The sequence below is a fragment of the Polyodon spathula genome, chromosome 3 (genome assembly GCF_017654505.1).
Source record: "Polyodon spathula isolate WHYD16114869_AA chromosome 3, ASM1765450v1, whole genome shotgun sequence".
NCBI lineage: Eukaryota > Metazoa > Chordata > Actinopteri > Acipenseriformes > Polyodontidae > Polyodon > Polyodon spathula.
The window spans coordinates 73,462,198-73,481,827 of NC_054536.1; the positions used below are offsets into that span (position 1 = coordinate 73,462,198).

Here is a 19,630-nt window from a genome sequence, read left to right on the forward strand (position 1 = left end):
GGAGTATGGTGGGGGATTTATGTTACTATACTGTTGAATAAACAAAGAGCTTACAACATTATGTCTCTGCCTTTTTAAGGGATAAAGATTACCATCTGAGAACATACAAATCTGTGGTGATGGCAAATAAGTTGATAGACTGGCTTATTGCGCAGGTAAGAAACAGATTGGAACAATACAAATCAGACGGTGGATTAAGATAAAATACAGTTACTTTTTTCAATAAATAATTTTTTATTATCCTTATCAAAATAACATTCTACAGAGCTATTTGCGATAATTAAAAAAAAAAAAAAAAAAAGATAATCAGATAATTATAAATTTATAATATGTAAATATTATATATTTAAAAAAGAAATGTAAAACTTGTCATTTTAAAGTGTTTATCAATCCCATCATGGAATTGTGGAAAACAGTATAACATTCACCCATGTTTCTCATGTGGTGTGAGAGCTGTGCATTTAGCGTCCGCGTGTGTTTTTGCTTTGCCAGGGAGACTGCCGGACAAGGGAGGAGGCAATAATCTTGGGTGTAGAACTTTGTGACAATGGATTCATGCACCATGGTAAGAGGGAAGATACTGGATTATCACTTCGAAAGGAATGACACAACAAGAACATTCCTGTATGAGTTACATGGTTTTTGCAATTCATAGTACAGATGATGATCCAATTATAGAACTGGAGAGACATGAAGATTAGACAGTTACAATATTGTATATAACCTCTGTAGACTTTGTTGCAGTGTGGAGCAGTTACAGTATGTTCTTGCTAGGTTTACTTAACACTGTTAAACATTATTTGATTCCTCACTGAAAATTAGCCTTTGCACTTACCCGTGTCTAGAGTGTTTGAGGTGAAAAAAAATCAGAACGATTATGACACTATATAAAAAGTACTTGCTGATTTGTTCTAGTAAATCGGATTTTGTTTAATACTGACAAAAATAAAATCTATTCTTCTTTCCTGACTTCAAACCTAAAAGTTCTCTGACAACCGTTGTTAGCTGATAACAAAAGCTATAGCAGTAACACCTCCAGAAGTATTCTAAGAATCCATGTTGCCTGTCTCAGACTGGTAAATTATCCGTCCACAATGGGCGGTCAAAGTTGCACATTTCCTAGGTGTTATCTGTACATTAGCGTTTTTAAATATATTTGTATTATTATTTTTTTTACTGGCTCTCTTCAGTGTTTTAACTGTTTGTCTGAATGACCATGTTTGAAAAAAGAAAAAAAAAAGTATTATGACCTCCCTATTCTGCACCAGCTGAGAGAACCTTAATAATGATTTAAATAAAATGCACACCCCCAAATATATATATTTTCATTCAGATATTAAAAAATCATATTTTACACTAGGTTACATATAGCTCTGTTTGCTTGCTTTACTGTTATACCTAAGTCATTACCCTTAATAGTGTATTTGGGGTCCAAGCATTTCACTGGCTGCAAAGCATGGCTAATGACAGGAAAAAGCAAAATTACTGCAAAGTGCAAGACTACGTAAAAGTAAGGCTTGCAAATAAAACTTACTTCTAGTATAATACCAGATCTATTTTTACATAAAAATCCAGGTGTGCCATAATGTTCCTTTTATAACTGAACATTTGCGAAATATATCTAATGAAAATCTGCATTGAGCTAGATAGTCTAAATGCTGTCATCTCATTGATGGTTGGCGGTTTGTTTGTTTTAACCGTGTTTATACAGTGCTGGAAAAGAGTGAATTCAAGGATGAGCCGTTGTTGTTCCGATTCTTTGCTGATGAAGAAATGGAAGGCTCAAACACCAAGCACAAACCCATGAAGCATGATTTAAAAATAGTTGAAAATGTCATAGCTAAGTCCCTGCTGGTAAGTGATAAATGTGTTTCATTAAATACAGCCAGCAAAGCTTAAACACAGAGCCCTCCAGTCTTACAGCTCATATGGTTCTCATTGACACCATCTCTGTAGGGATATATAGCTCTGTCTGACAGGATATTCTTTTTAAAAACATCAAAAATGTGTTGATTTTATAGATAAATTCACGGATACTCATGTCAAAATTATTTTAAGCTGCAATATTATGAGTGAGTTAATGTCTTTTGATTGTCAGTAAACCTCTTTATTCTTTTGTATAAAAACAGAATAAGATATTTCTGTAATATTGTAGTGTTTTTGCCAATAGAACAGTTTTGTGAAATTCTCATGACATATAGTAGCTGCGACCCCACATGTACTTTGTATTGTTGAATATTTATTTTTAAACACAATTTTTGATTATTTTGACACTTTTACCTACATGTTCTAGGTTATAAATCAACTTCAGTTAGGATTTTTAGCCATGTCTTTCACCCCAACAGATTATACATAGCGAAGGAGGTTATGGTTTTTCTTTAGAAGACAGAAATACAGTGCCAATAGTCAAGTCTGTGGAAAAGGGATCACGTGCTGAGGTAAAGTAAAAATTATTTTCATTACATAGGCCAATAGAATAATGCCTATTTGTGAGGTATTTTTTTTTGCTTTGCCAGCATACATCTTCAGAGCTGAGCAGAGTCTGTCACGTACATGAAGATGAACAACCATCCTATTACAATTCAGAATAATAAAATAATAGTTGCATGGCCATTTAGCAGCGACCTGTGAGACCACTTGTGTGCCTGTCAGTGGCATTAGTCATGTTAGCATATTAAAATGTAATCAGAAAGATTATTTAACTGCTCCTTTCCTCAGCTAAGTGGCTTCTTGCCAGTTTTATAGCACTGTTTCATTTCTTATAAAATGTGCACATGCTTTAGAGACTGTTGTATTGATGTAGTCAGTGTTTTATGTTTGTTCATTTATACATTTCCAGTGGCTTCTGAGGAACCCCTAGTACTGTAAACCGGCTAAGAGGGCCTTATTCTCAAAACATTTACCCGGTAGCAATTCTTTCTGTAGAAGCAAAAACACATACGTGACAGGATAGCATCCGAAATTAGACTAAGAGGGTGGAAAGCTGCAGTTATAAAAAGCCCTGTTGCACACATTTATTATACACAACAGACAAACAGGCACATGGGCCAAATTAAAAGGTTTAAACAAAGAAACAAAACAAAACTACTGCTCAGACTGGGCATTGGCCTTCACTGAATAGTCTCTAAACAGTTTCATAAAACTCACCCTACACTCCTTCCAAACGCCTTCAACAAACAAAGGATTTTCTTCCTTTTTATATAGGTGGCCATTCCCTAATTAGTACTCAATTACCTAATTAGAGAATGGCCAACTTCCACCTGTGTATTCAGGCAGGGAGGGTTTTAACCCCCTCCCTGCCAAACCTTTATTCATGCATGCATGCACGCACGCACACACACACACACACACACACACACACACACACACACACACACACACACACACACACACTGTTTACATTTAGGGCTTTTGTCCTACCACAGTGCATATGTAAAAGAGCAGCCCTTTTGTTAAAGCAAACAAATTTGGACGTGGACTTGCAATACAAATGCATATACTGTCTTTTAATTGAAGTTATCTTTAACAGTAATGGATTCATTTTGCTTTTCTATTCATTGGTTGTCACATGTATAGACTTACTAACCCCTATGAGGATGAATATTCCCAGTGGCAGGGATATGGTGGTGCCTGTGTTTATGTATGCACGAATGTGGCTCTTACACTGTTCTCTGTATCTTGGGAACCACATTTATTATATGTTGCTTATTTAAATACAAGAGTTTACTTAAGTTTTTTTTTTCTGAATAATTTACTATAAGAGAATTTTGAGTAGCTGAGGTTCTGAATTTTGTAGTTTCAGTGCAAGTAGGTAGCTTTTTCTTTGCAACATTCAAATACAATATAAAAGACAATAAGAAATGTAGCAATGTCAGAATATGTGTTGCAGATACTATACTTAGTTTAAAATCCTTATCTATGAAACGTGAATTTTAACCAGTGATGTCGTTATCCAAATACCGAGAAGACGAGTGCTTGCATACATAAAGTTTTGTGTGATATTAATTATAAAATTGCATTTAGCAATAAAATTAACTTAAGCGGGTTGACAAGACGGAGAGAGTTTAGCTGTGTGAGTTGTTAGCACATCATAACAAATGAGGGTTGTAGCTCGAGCTTTACGGCTGAGCAATCGGTTTGATTGGCTGTGTTCTGACTTATACTCGTACATATGCATTCGACTTCAATTAATGTGATTGGCCAGCTGTGAGGCACCATGCAAACCACAGCCCAATGAATTCGACACAGTCCTCAATTAAACTACCAGTGTCAATCATACACTATCTGAAATAAAACTTGAAATATCCCCATTTACTTTAAATGCTTCTAAATACACCAGAACGGATATTTAGGGTTTCTGGTTTTTGAGTTTTATTTCTGAGCACTATATGCACACAAACAGGGATCAAATACATTGTATTTTGCAGCAAAGCAACATGTAAAAGGGCCTAAATAAATAATTATTAGTATGATTTTAACTAAAGCCCGTGCCTCATAGCTGGCTACGTTGTTGCTGCTATTATAATTTTTTTTTACAGTTATGATATTTGGTAGATTGAGCTATTCAAGACCTTGCCAAATATGATGAAATGTTGCATTGTATTTGCTATGTCATTCTACATTATGTGGATGTCAGTCATGTTGTCCTGATGTGTCAGGGTCATGAGTTATTTATATACTTGGTGAGAGGATATACGTGTTACTGAGACAGTGTTTGTTTGTTTGTTAAATAAAGTTTTATGGCATTTTTTTTCATTATTATTCTCATGAAGATGGCTGGTCTGGAGCTGGGGAAGAAAATATTTGCCATCAATGGAGATCTGGTTTTCCGAAGACCTTTCCAGGAAGTGGAGTGTTTCCTGAAGCAGTGCTTCAATAGCAGGAGTCCTCTCAGGGTGCTGGTGAGCACCAAGCCAAGAGAGTAAGTGTGGGGAATGCCTACGGATGAAAACTGAAAATGAATACAAAGCCATCATCACAAAACCAAACTGACAAAAGGTTACGTTCAATCTGTGGGAACCAGTTTTTCTGTATCCAGATTTCACTGTTCTTCATGCATGCTTGATACTTTTGCAGGGACAGTGTGTGAAACGGTGTGATTGCAGATTAAATTAAGAAACGCAAAATGAGGCAGTGTAGTTAAAACATCTCCATTGTTGTAGTGGTAAAAGCATAGTAATGAGTAGTGGTGGCTGTATAATGACGTAGTGAGGAGGACAGCTTGGGGTGTTGTGTTTTTTTTTTTGTTTTTTTAATGTGTTGGGCATATCCTAAATCAGAATGTCTTCTGGTTAATACATTTGCTTTTGTTGGTTTATTACATTTAATTGCAAGATTGATTTATATATGTTGATTTGTGCACACATCATAATGCTGAGTGGTAGCTTACACTTTACAGCTAAAAAATACAACCTATGTCTTCTCTAGGACTGTAAAGATCCCAGACTCAGCGGATGGCCTTGGATTCCAGATTCGGGGCTTTGGCCCTTCTGTTGTGCACGCTGTTGGCAGAGGTAAGTCATTAGAGAAGGGTTCTTAAAAAGAAAGCAAAACACAAACAGCATGTCTTGGTCTTGGTTTGTTGTGGACAGCTGTCATGCAGCTGTGCTGCTAGGTAAATCACTCTGTCACAGCTACTGTGTTAAAAGTAGCTGGATGAGTGGTTTGTACTGTGGAAGGATTGAAAATATAAGCCAGTCTTTATGGGATTTACAGGCGCTCTAACTTGTGTTGTTCTCTTATTAAAGGAGAATATTATTCACTCAATCATATGTGATTTCAGTAGCGCTGTAACAGCAAAGAAGTTGCCTTGAATAAAGAGCAGTGAGTGTCAGTAGGCAGGTGGTTTCACAGAGCATTTTTATCGCACACTAGCCATTGCTTTTTAAATCGCCCACTCACTTGCCTCTTTTTTCCACACTGGTTTATATTTTGTCTGAATTGGGAATCCCCCTGAATGTTAAGCATTCAAAGGCAGTAGCTTGAAACTTGATAATTTGTTTTGAAGTGAGCTGCAATGGCCCTCCCTGACTGTGCACAGTGCACCCCACCACAGCGAGGGCATCCAACACATGTGTGCCTCAGGAGAATCCAGAGTACTGTTGACACAAGGGCAATACAGAAGCCTGAGGCCTGGGAGAAGTCTTCCTTTAATCCCAAAGCACATTTACGATAAGAGATTTGCACAGTGCCAGTATTAGCAAACCTTTCCAACAGAATAGATGAGACTCAAAAGTCTTTGATTTTTGTAAAGAAAATGCATTTTATTTCGAGACAGGCACATGATATATTTTACCACACTTCTTGCCCATTCATATGCTTATGAATAGCAGAATATACCAGATGTGCACGGTACATATTGCAAAGATTAGATAAGACATGAAATAACCACATTTGAATTACTCTCATTAGCACAATATGTGTTATTTGTAGGAAAAGATTCCTTATGAAGAGCCCTCAGTTTCACTTGGGGGACGGGGGACGGGACACACACACACACACACACAAAAAATAACACATATGTTAAACACTGAACAGCCCAAGTAATTCCTTAATGCTTTCCAACTGATGTGAACAGGACATGTGCATTTCATTCATGTGGCGCTCCGTTGTGCTGAAGTGGTTTAGCAACATGTAATCAGTCTGGATATTTTCATGTTTTATTCATTGTGCTTTTTGAGGCTGAATGGGTTAATTGTCCCCTGACTTCCATTTCCTGTTTTCCTGCTGTGTAAACAGGAAACATTATTTGAGAGATCATAGGGAGCTGTGGAGTGAAATTTCAGCCCACACCATAGATGTTTGTCAGTGGCGTGACATAATGGAGCATGAGTTTCTACTGAAGCAGACATGAAATGTTCTGAAAAGATTGAAAAACCCAGGTCTGCGTCTCTGAGGTGATAAACACAATAATGCCATTGTACTACATTAGCAAGGTTTATACCATGAGTGTTTTATTTACCTCAAAAAAGAGGTGTCATGTTGAGATCAATATGCTCAATGAGCCACAGTATATGATATTATCTAAATGTTGAGTGTCATTAATCAACTGTCCTCTAAAAAGACCTTTGTCCACTGTTGCTCCGCCCCTTCCACATTATCTGTTGAATTTATGAGATGTGAAATTTTAAATTTTAGACAAGCTTAACTCATGACCTGGTTTCCAAATTGCCATAAGCTTAGGGCCTCATTTTCAGATTTTTTATATGTATATAATGTATGTAATTCAGAATGCAAATTGGAGGAGCTCTCAGATGACTCAGTTCCAGTTCATTATTCCTACTCGTGTGAGACGTGTTCACTGTTATGGAAAGGACATATGCACAGACTAAAAAAGCACATATTGTATTTCCCTTCATACTAGTGAGCAGGTGTTCCTAATAAGAACCTTTTAACAGAGAACCTGTTTGACAATTTAGCGCCACATAAGGCTGTGATTCAGTTCTGTGGTTTCATACAGCATCACTCTGTGGATGCAGCTGTGTCTGTCAGTTTGGGAGTTTGAGTTGAAACGGGAAACGCAATTTGAATAGTGCGCTTTGGTGATTTACTAACTGCTTATTGCATTTGGTTTAATAAGCAATTCAAAATCAACAATAATATATACTTTACATTTGTCTTTTTGAAGTTTGCTTTGATGTACAGATATAGCCAAAAAAATTTAATCACCCTATTGAATTAACTCATTTTGCTTTATAAAGTCGAATGAAACCTGCTGCATATGCATATACTTAATGAAAAACTGACAGTTTAAAAATGTGACATTTCGAAATCTAACATGAAATGCTGTGCTGCTATTATGGCTTACAACAGTTTTGTAATATAATGTTGTAGTTTCTTTGATTACATGGTTTCTTTGATTACCATAAAATATCTAAATTATGTTCATGTGTGTTTTTGGATTGGATAAGAAATATGTCAGTGGACCCAAAACTTAATCTGATTGGTTAAAGTCATTTTGAAGACTTTGGGGTCTATTTTAATGATTAAATACTCATGGATTAAAGAAAAATAAACATACTCTCTCAGGAGAGATTTATAGATCCCACTATTAACATTACTGCAATAAAAATATAAAAGGTATTGCACTATTTGGATCAGCTGCAGTTTAGATTAGTAAAACACAAGCCCCCTTTATTATAATTCACGGGGCGGGAACGAGGGCTGTGAGAGGAAGGGATTGTTTTGCAACTCTACCTCTAGAGCAGGGGATAGAGAGAGAGAAAAGGACGGGCTGGACTCCAATCGAGAGGGCCTTCCCTGTGGAGCAGAGGCTGGCCCTATCTGCCTCCGGGCCCCTGAAAACAGAGTCATCTGACTTCTCGGAGAGTCGTCATAGGCTCGGCCTCGCAACTGGGTCCCAGTTAGTGATTGAGTTCGACCCTCAGAGGACGGAGTGGCTCATACAAAGCTTTGACGTAAGGAGAAAAAGAGAATCTGAAAGAACACAAATAATTGTTAGTTATGGGAGTCGAGCACTAAGAGTAAGAGGGCCATGTCCCAGGAGGGTAAAGGAGGAAGTAAGACTTATTGAGGCAAGATAAAGCACATGAGCTGTGAAGTAATGTGTCCAGTGGTTTTTTCTGACCACATGAAGAACCTGTAGAGTTATGGGAACTCTAGGTCGGGAAAATGAGAATCACTATCCCCCCAGAAGGGACCGACACAGAGACAGGCGGCATATGAAAAAAGTGATGATAGACAGGTGAAATTAGGAAATAGTGAAGCCCTGGTTTACACCCCCTGCATTTCACCAAAGTTTAACATCCATAAGTCATAAATCAGTGTTCATTATCTACATCAATATACAGTGTTATAGCAGTATGACATTCAACCAGTTTGCAACCTTGGCAGTTCTGTTATTACTGAAATGATAGATACGTTTACATATGTAAATGATGTGGGGTTCACTTAAAAATTAGTCTGTTTCTGACCAGGCGATATACTGAGAAATAGAAGAAGGCTGTAAACGATATTGAAAGATCAGATTGCAAAGTATAGTGGGATGCAGTGAACAGTAACTGAAGATTGGGTCACAATATACAGTGCTACCCTGTTATAACATGACCTTTTATAGCTATAACACTATTTATAGTTATAACACTAAGGTCAAATCCTTTCTGCTGGAGATTACGTGAGATTAAGTGAGAATTTTAAAATAAATATATGTGCATTTTAATAAAAAGCTTGTCTGTATAATATATAATGCTGTATGCTTGCTAAGTGTTTGAAAGATGCCTTGTTCGCTTTTATTTCAACATTCTTTGTAGGAACTGTGGCAGCTATAGCAGGCCTGCACCCTGGACAGTGTATTATCAAAGTGAATGGGATTAATGTCAGCAAGGAGAGCCATGCAAGTGTGATTGCACATGTTACAGCCTGCCGCAAATACAGGCGACCAACACAGGTAAAACATTGTATCATTTATAATATAAATATTTATGAAACATATTAGAATATACTGTAGTAGTAAAGCAAAGTGTGTGTGTGATGTTTTATTTGCTGGGTATTGGTATTTTTAAGTTCTTGTGCCATTTTAAAGTTGATATCTAGCATCAACTCTTCCCTTAACAGACTAGTAAAATATACAATATAGTTATAATATTAATATTTTGGCTAACCACTGATGTGTCCAGGGTTATACCCACAAGATTTGATGGTCTTTCGGAATACAGCTGTGCAGGCCTGGCTTGCTTCTGTATCAAACTAGTAATTTGCTCCATTGATCATTGACAGAGCTCTGGTTTTGATCAGCCCATTTGCTAAAGGCACACCCTGCTTGTTGCTGGGTGGCTTGGTCCCTTATAGTGAAAACATAATGTCACCCTGGCCTCTGTACGCAGCTTGGACTGACGGACTGACTTCACTGTCTGCCTGCTTGAATGGTGCTCAGGGCTGGGCTGCTTTCTCACTGTCCTGCTGGATTGGTCTTCTGCTCGAACTAGCCATGCTGAAGCCATGCAATGACCTCAACAGTTACTTCTGTGGAATAATAACAAGTTAAGGAGTTGCATGGAGATGGGTTCATTGTTTTATTTGGTGTAAAGAACCATGTCTTCAGGAGATTTTTTATGTTCTAAAGTGCACATTAAAAGTTACGGATTATCGAAATCCAATTTAATTTGCTCCCTTTTTCTCTGGTCCTCCGCAAATTTAATTGGCACATGGATTCTCTAGATGGGCACCAAAACCAAATAATACAGGATATAATAGTCAGACATTGTGTGATACAACTCTATATTCTAATCTTCTTGAACATTTGTAGCTCTGAAGTCCGCCTTTAGTAATTCGACTGAGGGAATTTTTTTTTTTTTTTTTTTTTTTTATCTCTCAATTCTGGTTATTGATTTTTTCAAACATGGTAAATGTAACATCTATTATTGAAGAACAATTACAATTACAAATGATGTGAACATGTACTCCCCAGTACTTCCCACCCATCAACTTTCCACCTTCCCCTTCTCAGCCTACCGCCACCCACCTGAACAACCCCCCCACCCCCTTTGGGTTGTCAGCACACAGGTTCTAGAGGTACATCATGCCACGATCAAAAGAAATTCCTGAAGACCTCTGGAAAAAACATGTTGATGCCTATAGGTCTGGAAAGGGTTACAAAGCCATTTCTAAGGCTCTGGGGCTCCATCAAACCACAGGCAGAGCCATATTGTCCAAATGGAGAAAGTTTGGAACAGTAGTGAGTCTTCCCAGGAGTGGCCGTCCTGCCAAAATCTCCCCAAGAGCAAGGCGTAAAATCATCCAGGAAGTCAAAAAGAACCCTAGAACAACATCCAGGGATCTGCAGGCCTCTCTCGCCTCGGCTTGGGTCAGTGTTCTTGACTCCACCAGCAGAAAGACACTGGGCAAAAATGGGTTTCCTGGCAGAGTAGCAAGGCAGAAACCACTGCTCACTAAGAAGAGCATAAGTGCTTGTATTAAGTTTGCCAAAAAGCACCCGGATGATCCTCAAGAGTTCTGGAACAACGTTCTATGGACAGATGAGTCGAAAGTGGAACTTTTTGGCCAACATGGGCCCAGTTATGCCTGGTCAAAAACCAAACACTGCATTCCACAGTAAGAATCTCATACCAACGGTCAAGCATGGTGGTGGTAGTGTCATGATTTGGGGATGCTTTGCTGCATCAGGACCTGGATGACTTGCCATCACTGAAGGAACCATGAATTCTTCTCTGTATCAGAGAATTCTACAGGAGAATGTCAGGCCATCCATCCGTGAGCTGAAGCTGAAGTGCAGCTGGGTCATGCAGCAAGACAATGATCCGAAACACACAAGCAAGTCTACATCAGAATGATTGAAAAACAAGAAATTTAAAGTTTTGGAATAGCCTAGTCAAAGTCTAGACCTAAACCCTATTGAGATGTTGTGGCAGGACCTGAAATGAGCAGTTTATGCTTGAAAACCCACAAATGTCACTGAGTTGAAGCAGTTCTGCATGAAGGAGTGGGCCAAAATTCCTCCAAGTCGCTGTGACAGACTGATCTTTGGTTTTTGCATTTGGTTGCAGTTATTGATGCTAAAGGTGGCGTAACCAGTTATTGAGTCTAAGGGGGGGGGTGATTACTTTTTCACATGGGGGCTTTGGGTGTTGCATAACTTTCTTTAATAAATAAATGAAATAAGGATCAAAATTTTGTTTTGTTTGTTCACTCAGGGTCCCTTTTATCTAATATTAGATTTTGTTTGAAGATCATGTCAAAAAAATGCAAAAATGCAGAAAATCAGGCGGAGGACAAATACTTTTTCACGGCATTGTAGATCTTAATACCCCTATTGCTTAGATATTTTAAGTAGGGCTCTTTGAGTATTATGTGCAAATGAAACATCTAGAAGTGGGTGAGAGTCTATTTATTGTGTTTCTGTCTGTACAAATATTTAAAAAAGTAGTGATTGTAAATACCAGCCATCCACTTTCATATGCAGAACTAATGCCTGTTACTAAAGGAGAAAAATGAAGCAAAGAGGAAACAATGACAAAAGTACCTTTTTATTAGCAGCAAATTAAAGCAAATGTTTACAGTTACTTGTTTTTGTCTGTTTTTTTCAGCAAGATTCTATAAAATGGGTTTATAACAATACTGAAAGTGCTCAAGAAGACCTTCAGAAAGCCAGTCTGAAGCCCCCCGGGGATGGCAGTGGTGATGTGTTTGAATGTAAAGTAGAAGGTAGGAGCTTTAGTGGTTCCAGAAGTTATGTTTGTGAAAGTAATGTGTCTAACCAATACAAAAGCTTATTTAGTAAAATTGTATCCCATATAAAAAAATAGTACTGTCCAAAAATACCAGTTTCCTGTAGTGTACAAACATTGACTGGATTTCAGGTTTATTGCGGAAAACTGTTGCCCTAATGATTGAAAAAGTGGCTACCGTAGTACAGTATATTAGATGGGTGTTCCTTTTGAGGTCAGTTTTTCAACTCGAGGGGAACTTTTCCACTATAATGTCAATAAATGTTATACCTTAAATTCATTAAACTCTTATTAAAAATATTCCAGCTTTGGCTGGTTTGACATTTTGTTTATTATAGGTTAGTGGCTAAGATTGACGAATTCAGTCATCACCAGTTAGAAGAGAAACGTTGTCCAGAAAGCTTGTGTAAGCTAATTTTTTTTTTTTTAAAAAGTGCAGCAAAACGACACTACTAATCTGTCCAATAACTATAAGGTTTGCTTATAACATGGTCTGGCACACAAAAAGACAGATCAACAGCATGCTCTAGCATGATTTACATTTTAGTTTTGTTCTATATTTCAGAGGTGATTGACAAATTCAGCACTATTGCGATAATCGATGGAAAGAAGGATCATGTGAGCCTGACGGTCGATAACGTTCACCTGGAATATGGGGTTGTGTATGAGTATGACAGCACTGCCGGGATGAAATGCCATGTGCAGGAGAAAATGGTTGAACCCAAGGGATTCTTCAGCCTAACTGCAAAGGTGCAGTAGTGATGGAAAAGTATTTGGGCTGTAGAAAAGAATAAGGGTTATTGGGAAGAATTGTAATTACTTCTGTGCTGAAGGATATAGATTTAAAGATGCCGTTACCTTGTGCAGAGGGAAACAATAACAAGAAACCAGAAAAAAAGGGTTATCAACTTTTTCAAGGTGTAAGAAGCAAAGATTTAAGTGATTCCACATTCTTTCTTTGCTTGAAAGGTTTTTAGTTTGATTTAAATTGTTATACTGTTGAACGCACTATAATGTGTGTCAAATGCCACTACTTGCAGTATTCTTCTCAAATCCACACTTACTGTGGTTTGCCATGGTTTTTAATATGCTTTACCCTGCCACTCTGGGTTTAAAAATGCTTTCCTATACTTTACCATGTTTTCAGTATGCTTTGTAACACTGTGGTATGATTTTACTTAGGACATTTTTATAAGAGTAATTAGCAAAAATCATCATCATTTAAAAAGCAACGTTCTTATTTAATTTCCATACAGCACATTTAATTAAGAAATACAGTACAGTAGTAACGATAATGTTGCACAACTAACAACAAATGATTTTCCATTTTCAGTGGAACGAGGAAGCTATGTAAGTTCGTGCAACTTATTTTATGATGTTTTTACCCAATTGTAATTGCTGTGAAATCTGTTGTCCACTTTAAGCACCAGATTGTAATCATCTTAGTGAAAGTTCAGCATTTACCTGCAAGTACAGTATATTAAGGGAAGAAATGTGTAATGTTTTATATTTTGAGGGAAAAAAAAGCTGTGTCAACTTTTACAGAGGAGCTTAGTACATCTCCAGTTAGTTTCATTTTAGTAAAAGTGATGTGATTTCCTTTCTCAACAGAATAGTGCTCATTTACTCTATAGAAATGTGCAGCGTTTGATAAATGAGCATGTTTTCTCTCAACAGATCCTTGAAGCACTGGCGAAAAATGATGAGCAATTTGTACAAAACTGCCACAGACTAAGCTTAATACATGACATGATCCCAGCTGACCTTCGACCTAAGTTTGCCACCATGTGTAGTGAGAGGATCGAACACGTCAACAGAAGAGTCACCAATTACAGGAAGGTAAGGCAGATCAATACGAGGACAAACACAGTCGCTCTTCACATGTTGTCTTCTTTTTTTAGATGAATTACACTTGTAGGAGCTATTGAATATTTTCTCCCTTTTTTCAGATATTTTGAGCTTTGATTTGAAATTGAACAGTGATCAAAGTTGTTGAATTTTACCAGACCTGAGTTGGGTTTTGGGTAATATGTAATTATGCTGTAATGTATATTGAGAGAAAAGCATACAATTAAATCATTAATGCCAACACGTCATATACTGTACCAAATTATACAGGGAATCTGTGCATTTTAGTCTGAATTTGTAAAAAGCATTAAAGATGAAGATAGATATCGAGATCACCCAATTGACGAGACTTTAAATAAAACACTCTCCCAATTTAAACAGAAAGATATGTTCTGTGAGTATTTTTGATTGATAGCACTATGTAACACAATTTTTGTTCCTGGGTAGTAAGTGTTATTTCCTAATTGCTTATGCCTCAAAAGTATAGAAAATGGCTATTATTTCCCACAAACTTTGCTTTTGTGACCAGGACAGTGATATTTCAAAATATCACTATTTCCAATGGGAAAATGGGTGTCTTTTCGTTCACATAACGTCAGAAAAAAACAACATATGAATCCAAATTAACATGTATTTATACTAAAGTAATACAAAAATGACTACAAAAGATTTAGAAGTGAGTAGTTTTTCAAGATTTATGATTATACTGTAAATATAGCCATTTTCTATACTTTTGAGGCATAAGCAATTAGGAAATAACACTTACTTACTACCCAGGAACCAAAAAAAAAAAAAAAAAAAAAAAAAATAAATTGTTACACGGTGTAGTTATATGACTAATTGACAAAATGTTGATTTTCTCCAAATCTTTCCCTTGTTTAAGTTTATTATTGGACTCTGTGACAGACTTAGTGGCAACAGTAACACATTATTGAAATGTAGACCTGTGTATTAAAATAAAACATTTAATTGAAATTCTAATTACATGTTAAGTGCATTTTTTAAAAATTGACCAGTTATAATGTGGTGAAGTTGTTTTCTTTCTAGATATATGAAATCAGCACTCCAGATAAGCTGCAAACTGGATGTTTTACGCATTGAAAAAATATGAATTGCATGATATTTAAATTTAATGCATAAAGAATACACAGAGCAATTTTGCTACACAGCTTGAGTTTGCATGTTATCAGAAACACATGACCAAAATAAAAACATATGTTTGAATCCACTTACTTGCAATGCATGTTTCTGACTGGATTCTTGGATTTCTCTACACCATCTTTTGTTCAACTCAACCTAACGTACAAATGCAAATCTGTCAACCCACTTTTTGGAAGGTAAATCTATATAGTATACAATATTCTGTGTTTGGAGAGAGTCGGGATGCTTTTATATTACTGTAGCAAGTCGATGAAGAAGCAAGACAATGCTATTGTTTCTTTGTGTGCATTAGAACAGTATTGGTACAGTTTTTGTTTTTAAATACTTTGGTGTTTTAGGGGTTTTATAATTTTAAAAGGTATGTTCTGCTTTTGTGTTTATTTGCTTCACAGCCATATTGTTTGTGGACAGTAAAGCAAATAACTATACTTATTTATGTTTTAAGACCATGACTTTGTGTTGTAGTTAAGTAACATTACAGTTATAATGTAAGGCTGTAGTTAATGCATATCCCATAGTTAGCATTAAAGTATGCACAACATGTATTGAATGCCTTCAAGGTAACGCATGCCTTCAAGGTAACGTTGTGTTTTACTCACAGAAAATACATTTTACACAGTGTGGCTAAATTGCAGGGTAAATTTACTGAATGACCCAAAATATTATGTGGAGCACTGCATGAAATAATGTACTTGTCTGTCATTAGTTTTCCAGGGTGCTGAAAAACAGAGCCTGGCCGACATTCAAGCAAGCCAAGACTAAGGTATCCCCACTGCACAGCAGTGACTTTTGCCCAACTAACTACCACACCAATATAATGGAGGTGTCCTACCCCAAAACCACCACCTCATTGGGAAGTGCTTTCGGCGTACAGCTTGACAACCGGAAAAACTCAACACTGGAGAAAGTGAACAAGAGCACAGAACAAGGTAAGGGAGAGCTAAGCTAAACAACTGAATCTGCTGTTTCGGTGGACAGGGTCCCAGGTGACTCTCTTTGAGACTGTATAAAGTAGGGCAGTCAGACAAAAAACAAAAATGTAACACAACAGATTTGTAATTGCACGTTTGCCGAAATGCATGGCAGTCGCTATGCTGAAAAAACAGTACGTGACTGGAGACTAGACAAAGACAAACTTAAAATGGCCAAAGAAAAACAAGCTGATAGAGGAGGAACATGTTTATGGCTTGATGTAGAACACATTTTGTTTGAACACATCACTTTGAATGATTTTAATACATACTGTAACGTGTTCTATGTGTCAGTGCAACACAGTGGTACACCTGTAAAGTATGTGTATGGTTATGGTTGTGATTACCAAAACGAAATTAATGTATTTGTACGGCTGAAAATTGAATGCAGTTGTACTGCACCGTATGCAACACTAAAATGTTTTGTTTACTAGTTATTCAATGGTGCACTTAGAATATAGTTTTTTTTTTTTTTTTGCTTTTTTAAATGATACAAGCAGCACTGTTTAATACTTTTAAATTTGAATTAATATAACAAAATGGTAAAAGCCAGTGCAGCTGGAACTATTGTCTTAGGCTGGTTTTGGAAAAAATGTTCAGTAAAGCCAAGATGATATGTTCTTGAACTTGTTTGCTAAAATAGAATAGGTTAATACTAATGCGATGTGGGATGTATAGCTTGATTTTACACTCTGTTAATACTTTTTAAAGCTGTTCAAGTACCATTTGTCAGTTTACACTGTTACTACTGGAATTTAAAATACTGTAGTATTATATCTATATTTTGATGTATTTCTATGCATTTAAATTTACTTGAACTAATTATTTAGAAATCTTCAAAAACTGAATAGTTTCTAAAAACAACACTGTAAAATTATTAATGGAATAAAATGTTGCAAACAAGGGTTATTTCGAAATCAAACCTGTGTATCTTTATTTATCAGTGCTGAGCATATAGGAAAAAAAAAATGTAAAAAAGGTATTTTAAATACAAATAAAGGTGTTTTCCTAAAATGGAAGTCTAGAGCAGCAATACCCTTTTTGTAGCGAGGTGACCAGAACTGAACACAATATTCAAGATGAGGTCTTGCTAATTCATTGTACAGTTTTAGCACTACTTCCCTTGATTAAAATTCAACACTTTTCACAATATATCTGAGCATCTTGTTGGCCTTTTTATAGCTTCCCTACATTATCTAGATCATTGGTCCTCAAAGTAATTTGGGCACAGGCATAAATTGATCTTACTTGGCTGTTTGCGGGCACCCTGACTATTGCATAGGTTCTTATCTTACACACTTCCTTCTCGCGATATGTATCTCTCTCTTTAAGAGTTTTAGTGGGGTTATTCTTGGCTCACTCTGATAAGGCCAAGTCTCAGGTAGTAATTGTGCGGGCTGCGCTTATTCTTTAATATGCAAAATATGCAATGCAAATATTTGTAAATAGAATGTTTACACGGATAACTATAAATAAAAGTGTAGAAAGTGTAATACTCTTAAAATAAAATTTTAGAGAGAAAATAATAAGTTTTAAAGATCGCTCATCTCCAGTACAATTATTCAGCGAAAGTGGATTTGTAACTAAATATGCTATGGTGTTTCCCTTGTCTGGTGAAATAAAAAAATAAAAAAATACAAAGATAGAAAATAAAATTCTAAATACTGAAATGTATTCTTTTTTCTCAATAACAGTCGGCGGAATTCACTGTTTACCCGGCATATTAACACCCCGCCTCTGCTCATGAATGATTGGACAGCTGTCAGATCTTTCACTTTCCCATAGGCTACTTACTTACTGACTCTCCTTCAATTTTCATACAGAATACTGTGAACGGCCTCTGCTTGCCTATGATTGGCAGATATTTGATTCTCTTATTGGTTAAACATACAGTCGGTACCTGCACCTGAAACAGACACAGTTTATGTCCCACCCAGCTAACTTATGATTGAACTACCGCAGAGACAATGCAGATATTCAATTGGTTGATCGTATCGCAAAAGTCATTTGAAAAAAAAAAAATAATATTGCGTACGTACAAACACAGCATTAGCGAGCAGTACTGTCAACAGACTGCTGTGGCGCTTTTGTTGGAAAACGTGTTTAAAGCTTTCTTTATTTTCCCACGCTACGACCCACCAGAAATGTCTTCACGACCCATTATTTAAGAACAGCTGTGACGGGCACAATGGCCTGGCTTCGCGGGCACGATGGCCTGGCTTCGCAGGCACGACTTTGAGGTCCACTGATCTAGATGAAGGCATTTCTGAGTCAACATACTCCTAGATCTCTTTCATAGATTCCTTCTTCAATTTCAATGCTCAGTTCTGCATGCTGTCTAGATCATTTAATGACCTATTTTTGTGTTGTCTGTAAATTTAACAAGTTTGCTTACTATACCAGAATGAAAGTCATTAATGTAGATAAGGAAGAGCAGAGGACCTAATACTGATCTGGTGCTCCCTGTGGTAATACTGATCCCCACTGGTTACCTCGCATTTTGAGGTTTCTCCTCGAATCAGTCTTCTACATGTTAACCACTCCCTTATCCATGTACATGCAGTTCCTTGAATCCCTACTGCATTCAGTTTGAGAATTCATCTTGTATACGGGACTTTGACAAAAACTTTCTGGAAATCTAAATAAACCATGTCATATGCTTTGCAGTTATCTATTGTTGATGTTGCATCCTTAAAAAAAACAAGCAGGCTAGTTAGACACTATCTCTGTTTCCTAAAACCATGATAACTGTCTCCCAGAATACTGTTACCATATAGGTAATTTTCCGTTTTGGCTCTTATTACAGTTTACATAAGTGTACATACAATAGAAGTCAGGCTAAATGCTCTGTAAAGTGCCTTTTTTCTCTTCATATTTTTTTAATTGATTTATTAACCATTTTGTCCATTTTGTTTTAGATTTTGATTTTGATTTGGGATGTATTTGTTTTGCGCCTCTAGTCTCTGACCTCTGTTTTAGTTATTCTGTTATTGTTGGTTATTTGAAAAGAATAAATCAAGGTATGCCCCGAAATTGCGTTAGGAAGCAGTCATCTGTCATTTCTACCATTTCAATTTCGGCTGGCATGCTTCCCACCGGGTTTTCTCATTTTATATGGGGGAAGTTGAAATCCCCCATTAGTATGGGTTCTCCTTTGCTACACACATTTCCAATGTCATTGCATAACAGATTATTTTGCTCACCATCTGAATTTGACAGTCTATAGCATGCCCCTATTATTATGTCCTTTTGAATTTTTGTCCATTATTCTGACCCATATTGATTCTGTGTTTTTGATATTTTTCTTCCAGATTTAACACCTGGGCTTCAAGACTATTTTTGATGTATAGCTCTACCCCTCCACCTCTTTCATCTTGCCTGTCTTTCCTATACAGTGTATACCCACTAATATTATATTCGACTTCATCTCTCTCGGCTAACCAAATT

At 36.7% G+C, this 19,630-nt stretch overlaps 1 protein-coding gene across 1 annotated transcript in view; it reads left to right on the forward strand.

Annotated features, from left to right (window-relative positions):
- Positions 1-19,630, forward strand: part of LOC121313398 (phosphatidylinositol 3,4,5-trisphosphate-dependent Rac exchanger 2 protein-like) — a 125,220-nt gene that overhangs the window by 58,712 nt on the left and 46,878 nt on the right. The window contains exons 14-24 of the mRNA XM_041245886.1: positions 80-155; positions 493-565; positions 1,712-1,854; positions 2,346-2,438; positions 4,773-4,921; positions 5,428-5,513; positions 9,270-9,406; positions 12,063-12,180; positions 12,769-12,953; positions 13,881-14,042; positions 15,919-16,141. Of these exons, the coding sequence (XP_041101820.1) occupies positions 80-155; positions 493-565; positions 1,712-1,854; positions 2,346-2,438; positions 4,773-4,921; positions 5,428-5,513; positions 9,270-9,406; positions 12,063-12,180; positions 12,769-12,953; positions 13,881-14,042; positions 15,919-16,141 (1,445 nt within the window). The remainder of the gene's footprint in view (positions 1-79; positions 156-492; positions 566-1,711; positions 1,855-2,345; positions 2,439-4,772; positions 4,922-5,427; positions 5,514-9,269; positions 9,407-12,062; positions 12,181-12,768; positions 12,954-13,880; positions 14,043-15,918; positions 16,142-19,630) is intronic.